General features: G+C 44.3%; 1 protein-coding gene across 2 annotated transcripts in view; it reads right to left on the reverse strand.

Annotated features, from left to right (window-relative positions):
- Positions 1-7,137, reverse strand: part of P2RX5 (purinergic receptor P2X 5) — a 516,750-nt gene extending 509,613 nt beyond the window's left edge. For both annotated transcript variants that reach the window (XM_086955030.1, XM_086955029.1), the window contains exon 1: positions 6,891-7,137. In XM_086955030.1, the coding sequence (XP_086811156.1) occupies positions 6,891-7,027 (137 nt within the window). In that variant the 5' untranslated portion in view covers positions 7,028-7,137. The remainder of the gene's footprint in view (positions 1-6,890) is intronic.
- Positions 7,138-7,797: the final 660 nt, after the last annotated feature.

The raw sequence follows: 7,797 nt of genomic DNA on the forward strand, positions 1-7,797 counted from the left end.
AAGACTGGGGAGGAAGCTGTTCATGGATTTCTAGCAGCCACTGCCCTTTTTTGCTTAAAAGTTGGGTTGCCAAACAAATGATTGAGCAGAATTGCAACCAATGTATTAAAATGCTTCCGGACTTTGGATACTTAATTAGTATTCTTCTACACCTCTTACGTATTATTTAAGAAACTTAAGGCCGAGTGATAGTGATCTTAAATAAATAATTGAGGTGGGAAAAAACACAGCCGAGGGGGCCCCACTACCCTTTAGTTTAGGAGGATCCTACGCAGCCTAAGGCAGTTGAATATCTGTGAGCTGTTGGGTTCAGGGTCTCCTCATACCCATTGATGGTGATGATAGAGAAGGGGCCCTATAATGTTGCGTTATATAATGCACAGGGCCAGCTCTAGGGTGGTGCGTACGGTGCCACTGCACCGGGTGCTGATTTAGAACGGGGGCGCCTGTTTGGTGTTTGCTTGTTTACATTGTGCATAAAAGCACCTGCTGCGGCGCTCTAGCAATGTCCAGACAGCAAATAAAATGTCAAAAAACTCTGGTGATTAATGTTCTTCCAGGCGAGATCGGAGTTTTGTCTAATAGACGTTTTGACTTGTCAAAGTTTTAATTCATGGTAAGGTAGTGCAGAGCAGAGGGTTAATATGCTTACTGCGAAGAACATGTACCATGCATATAACATTGAATGTAATGTAAACAGGTCAGTGGGTTACTGCTTTTGTCAGAGACTTCCTTTTGTTGGTTGTAGTTTACAGTGAACTATTAACTGTCATCAAAGAACTGCGTGCAGACTTCAAGGTATAGATTAGTGTGTATGGATTTTCCCCCAGGCTGTCATTATTCCAATGTTGGGAAAAGGGTTCACTTGGGTACAAATCAGTTCTTGTTATTAAAGAGAGCATCAATCCATTGTGTTACATTTTAAATTCAGAGTTTGTGCTTCTCCAGACCAAGTACTCTTTAACTATACTGCCTATCAATATGGATGACATGTGAATTCACCCCTTGTTGTCGTTTCTCTTATATAACATGTCCTATACACTGTTTTACACACCTATGATTGCTAGTCTCTGTGTAATGTGTGCGTTATGTACAGTGCTGTTATGTACAGTGGTGTTCATTCGACTTCCTATGTTGCTGGAGTGCATTTGGTTTTTTTGCAACTGATTCTATGACTTTTTGGGGTGTATCCTCGAAAGTTTCATGTTAATGTGGCTGACCTGCTTGATGAAGTGCACTTTATACTTGCTTTTGAGTGACACCAAGTATTGCTGGTTTAATTCGGGCATCATCAACTACCAATTTAGCAGCTTAAAGGGTGGGTGACACTGAGCAGTTCTGAGTAATATGAAACATGTAATTGTTTGTTTATAGCTGATCTTTGTTTGATCAGAGACCGCTAGTTTCCAACATGATGCTCATAAATACCAGTGTAGGGGAGCAGTATAAAGACTTTATGAAGCGATGGAACAAATGGCACAAGACAGCCTCAAAGGAAGAAAGATAAGTGGGGATGAGGGATGGATAGATGGGGAAAGGGGTGGACTGGTGGATGGATGATTGGTTGGATGGGCAGAACAATGGACGATAGATGGAGAGAATAAGTGGATGGATGAAGAGAAGGATGCCTCAATAATGAGACTAATAGTTGGAAGGATTTAAAAAGGGAAGTATGGGTGAAGATAGAGATGCACAGGCAAAAGCATGAATGTATTGGTGAAGAAAGGAAGAATGACAGCTACAGAGAAGGAAGGATGGGTGAACGAAGGGCAGCAAGAATAAAGAACTATTAGAAAAATTACAAAGATTATCAAAGGAGGACGGAAACCGATAGAAAAAGAAATATGTGTTGAAGGACTGAAAGGACGAAAAAGACTGAAAGAGTGATGGGGCAGGAAATATGTTTTAGAACTCCCTCAGGGGGAGCTCTCCCTCTAAGCCTGTCTGGGGCATATTTTCTTTTTCTGGCTACTCCCTTGTTTACATCAAATATTTTTACTCTGTAATAATATCCCTGTACGGGCTTAATGTACTTAAAAAGGCAGCCTAGTGCATGACTTGTAACATTTTAGAATGCATCATGTGTGATGTTTCAGAGGATTTTATATGCCTTTAGAGAGGCAAGCTGCCGCGCATAACTATTAGAAGATATCCATGAGCTGAATAATGGTGTTTAAATTACCAACAATGTCCATGAAGTCTTCCTACACACTCCTTTCACATTTCCATTTTATATTTAAAATGCATTACCTTAATCAGTCCAGTTTGTGCCTTAGGCAAGACATCATGGCTCACATTAGAGGCTTTTACAAGTGTGAATGTATGAAGCTCTGTGGTTATACTGAATAAGCAGCTACCTATGTTATGCCATCTATTAATGTAATAACTGCACTTTCACAATTGCTTTATTAACCTTCCTGCTTTCTCAAATTTGCTTGAAAATGCACGATTTTTCTTCAGAATTTTCGTGGGGGGAGTAACCCCCCCAAATCCCCCTTTTGGGGTTCGGGCTTGCTCGCTGCGCTCGCTCGCTAGGGTGCTGTATGCAAGTCACTTTGCGCCCCACCACTTTCAAATGTCACCCACCGCCCCTGTTCTAGAATGCTCCTCTGTTTTATGATGCCAGCTTGAGTTTTAGCTGTAACGTGACAGCCTTCCCTGTATGTCCCCTTCAAAAACGTAATTCAGCTCATCTTGGAGTTCCATGGCCTTATAAAGCAACTCGGCTATGATAGTGTATTGGTAAGTATCCTTTTACATGCATTGTGTCTATGTTCCATTGAGCACTGAGGGATTCTATGTTCTGGAACATGTTATGTTGTGAATAGGGCTGGCAGTTGAAGCATGGCAGGAAAGGGGAAAGTGTGCTGTCAGTTTTGGTCACTAATCAGACATTCTGGGAGCTGTAGAGAGAGGTGTGTCATACGATAAACCTGTGTGTCCTCCTGTGGTGGAGGAACTTTGAAACCTACTTTAGACCTGCCAACTTGTTCTGAAAACCTGTCATAGTTCGAGTTTGTGTCAATTTCAGCCTGGGGCACTTCTGACTGCCCCCACACCCCACCTACCAAAAAAGGAAACCGTCTCAGGCTGCCTCCAATCTCCTCAGGACGCTTCACACCCTGACAAGCACAGTGACTCGCGGAGCCTCTGACAGGAGTTGAGAATCCCCCTGTGCCGGGGTTTCCAGCTCACCTTGTGATTCACCACATGATACGGGCTCTTCTGGGGAGACCGCGTGAAGGGAGCTGATATTGCATGACACCGGATGGGACTGTATTAGTGGGAATGTCTGCAACTGGAGAGGTATACATGCCCCTATGACAGAATCATGTTAACTTTTACGATGCAAATTGCCTGTATGTCCAGTGGGTCTGTGTCCCATAGTTCCCGATGGGATGCCACGTTCTGCAGATATCGAGAGAGGGAGAAGTGTGCAGTCAGCTGGGGTCACTACAAAAGACGCTGCTGCCGCCAAGACCAGGGCTTTACGTGGGTCTAAGATCCGGCAGATATTAGAAACCGACTTTGAAACGGGTCCTTATCACTCTATATGCACGTACTTCAACAAAACACTGATCAATTTCTCAAAAATGACTGTTAAAAAAAACTCTACTCCATGTCAGTGATGCTATCCCATTGGCCTTTCACTTTTTACTTTGTCTTGTGTTCGCTGAGAGTATTTGATTTTTTCAAGGGTTTTTCCAGTAGTTTTTATCATGCAATATTTGAATCGTGTATGGTGCATACTTGAGCGAAGTCGCCTCAAGGTGTCCAGGTGAGTTCAGGTTGTAGGTTCAAGTTGTGAGCTGGTGTTGGTGATGGCTCATGGCTGAGAGCTCTAAAATCAGGAGGCTGAAGGCAGCGCGGGTTTCTCACAGTGATTGTCAGTGGATCATAAAGATATGCACACTACAAGCACATCCAATCGTTGGCCTCTCTGAAAAGCACACAAAGTGATTGCTGCATACATGCCAATTGTATGAACGTGTGAGCAGTGAAGATGGAGTGGTTTAGAAAGCTTCGTAGAAATAAAGGGTGTACGGGGCAGATTTACAAGCCCATTGCGCCACGTTTGCGTCACTTTTAACATGGGAAAAGTGACGCAAAAGTTGCGCAAAGGGCTTGTAAATCTGCCCCGGAGTGTTTAACGGAGTGAGAGACTGCATAATAAAGTATTTGAGACGTTCTGAAGACCACTGCCCCTTCCACAGAATTTAGTAAAGTTTACCCATTGAAATGTTTTCACTTCTGATTATTCAATACAAAATCATTTTTGCTATTCATTTATTTGGCACAGCTAACAAGCGCTGGCAAAGCCAATGGTTCTGAGTCCTTATAGGCGTTTGTGGTGATTGCTGTATGTTTGGATGTAATAACAGAAAACTCACAGACACCAAATTCCTGATCAGGGGGCAGGCTGTGTGGAGTGCAGGGTTTTAGTTTACTTTTAGTTTACACGTTTTAAGCCACGTCCTAGCTTCCACACAGGCCACAACTCTTGGAAAGGGCTCTAGCTATGTGCTTTTGTGCATGCCCCTTTTAGAGGACCCCTTCCCCTTCCCCTCCCCTTCCCCCACACACCTTCTTCATCCAATTTAAAGCCCTGGCAAAGGATACACGTCTCATCAATCTTTGCATCAGCCTTCGGCCTCGCTCCACAGTGTGGTGAGAGTGGTCCTCTCCTTGGTGACTTGAAATATCCGTACATTGTATGGTAGATAAGATAGGTGCCTAAAGCAACCTTGCTCACGTGCTCTCTGAAGAGCTAACCTGGCGGCGATTCCTTCTTAGGGAGAAAAACAGCAGGATGCCGCTGCAGCAACCAGGGCCCGCTCCCTGCGCCGGGCCGCGGTGCAATCCAAGCCCAGAGAGGCTGGATTTACTGCTATTAAAACAGGTATGCTCAAGACTCTCGGGAGGTGGGCTCGCGCCCGTTAAAAAAGGCCGCAAAAGGCTGTCATTTTACCAGCTCGGCTGTTGGCCTTCGTGCTGGTGGCCTGCCTCATGCAGCGCCTCAACAGTTTATTAATACACGCAGAGCACCAAATTAGCAAGTCCAGCGGAAGCGACCTGGGCGACGAGTCAGCAGATCCCCAGCAAAGACTGGCTTGAGGCCAACGTGTCGACGTCAGCGAGAACTGACCCGGGCCATGAAGCTGTGGCGATCTCTATGACAACAGCGTCCACCTATTGCATCACACACCTGACACTTCCGGGATGTGGCAAAAACGCATTGATGAATCCAAAAGACCGGTCAGTCAATGTCAAACCGATTATCTATGCCAAGACGTGTTCTTTTATATTGCGTCGAAGCCCGTGATACACTTAAAAAACGTTTATCTAATTTTATAAAAGCAGCATAGTGTGACAACGGTAGTCACCTGTAAAAGGAAAATGACCAATGTAGTAACATAATACCAGTACATTAAATTGAGATGTCACCACGCTTGCTGTATCTAAATCCATATATACGTTCAAATGCATGCTTAAGCAGTCAGTATCGACTACTGGCCTATTCACCTGCGAACGAGAACCATATCTACAGCAGATCGCTAACTCATCACCACAGAAGCGCTTAAACGCCTCGTCTGTGGTAGTAAGCGCTATGTAAATGCAATTTCAGTACAATACAGATAATGCAAAGCAGTCACAACATACCCTCCCCAGTCTAAGCATGGTTACCTAATGCATCTTCTAAATGCCTGAAAGTCAGGTTGTTAGCTCAATTAAAAACCGAAACAGAAACAAACAGACGTACAATAAACAAATAGATAGATAGATAGATAGACAGACAGACAGACAGTCAGACAGACAGACAGACAGACAGACAGACAGACAGGTAGATAGATAGATAGATAGATAGATAGATAGATAGATAGATAGATAGATAGATAGATAGATAGATAGATAGATAGATAGATAGATAGATAGATAGATAGATAGATAGATAGATAGATAGATAGATAGATAGATAGATAGATAGATAGATAGATAGATAGATAGATTCGGAACTGGCAACAAAATACACAGTAGCAAAACATTTCGATTATTCTGTTTCCTAAACGAGATCTATTTGTCCCAAAGGAAAAAAAACAGCCAATATTTCTTGAGACGTTTATGACCACTTTTAAATCAGGAAAAGTTTGAGGACTCATTCATTATTAACAACTTAATCATTGCAACATACTTTATTACAACATTGATTTAATTAATTAAATTAATTAATGTAAAGGTATCACTTCAAGCCGTGTTTACGACACATTCAGGGAGATAACACTCTCATCATTCAATGATAAATCAGCCCTTACAAGGGGGGAAGGGAGGGTGATCGAGGCGCAGAGAAAATAAATACCCACCCTCAAGCCATGGACCCGCCGCTCTGGAAGGAGAAACACAACACGCTTCGTGCCCACTTGGAACCTTGCTAAGTGCGAAGCACTTTCCTATTTTAATGAACCGCGTTTCTAAAGAAGTGACGTCAATGGTGAATTATAACATGCGAAACAAGACCTGGCTCCTAATCCCAGCGTTCCCCTTGGCTGCATTGTGGGATCCTTGACAAATTAACTAATCTCCCTGTGCTTCCGCTTCTTAGCTCATCTAATGTTCTAGAGACGGCCTAAATGTTTGATTCTGAAATATTTATGTGTATGGCGTTTACATCGACACATGCTACACAGGTGCCGAGCCACTAAACTCGTGTTTTACACGTGAACTAATGTGAGAAACACGCTGCCCACTACTACATCTCTTGAATTCCATTGGACACGACCCCAGACAGACCAACAAGGATGGTGGCACATGGGTGCATCCTAGGGCTTGCCCTATGCGTTCCAGGTGCCAGGCTGGCACGTTCTACACTCACTCCAGGAGGCTGTCATCCTTACCCCAAGAGGTATGCCAGAATGGAGAGCTGGACGATCCGGTACAAAACGCCCACCTTCTTGTTCTTGGCGATGACATATTTCTCGGTCTTGTAGTCGAACAGCGACAGCACCAGCCCCTTGCAAGCGAGCTGTCCCATCTCTCCGCGATCACATCGCACCAGCAGAGGGTGGGAGGAGAATGCTGCGAGAGCCGGGACAGCGCTCGTGCTGCGTGCAGTGCTGAGCGCAGGTCCTCTGCTCTCAGGCACTGGGTGGCCTTAAAGACACAGGCACCTGCCATACAGGCGCGGGCAGGGAGGGGCCCGTGGGACATCCCGCCGGGGATTCTCCCCTCTGAGAGGATAAATGCACCCTGGTCTGATCTGTGTCTAACACGCAGGTCAGGTTCCAATCGCATTTCATTCAGTTTTTCATCCTTCAAAGCGCATTGCTTTAGCCTGTGGAATGGGTAGTGGTCTTCACAGTGTGTCAATCACTTCCGTTCTCCACTTTACATCACTCTCATGTGCACCCTCTCGCCCTTTTCGTCACTTACTCCCAACATCTATGTAAAATCCTCAATATGTATATGTCACACTTCATGTCCTTCCACTTCATCCCTGTCTTTTCACTTTGTCCTTCTGCATGTATATTCTTTTAATCCGTCTCTTTCACCATGCCCTCTCTCCGTCACACACACTCTCTCCTCACTTGTAAACAAAGAATTCTCTTTTCCTTTGGCGCGGACAATATTTCGAGAGCTTTGTACTGCCTTCATATAATTCACATAATATGGCATTTACAATTGTCACATATGTAGCTATCTCCCTTTGTGCTCTACAGAGAGGCCAATGATTGAATGAGCATTTAGAGTGAGCACCTTTGCTAGACATTGACAGGCACAGTGAAAAGCTCGCACTGCCCTCCA

This window comes from Lissotriton vulgaris, chromosome 2_1 (assembly GCF_964263255.1).
Source record: "Lissotriton vulgaris chromosome 2_1, aLisVul1.2, whole genome shotgun sequence".
In the NCBI taxonomy this organism is placed as follows: Eukaryota; Metazoa; Chordata; class Amphibia; order Caudata; family Salamandridae; genus Lissotriton; species Lissotriton vulgaris.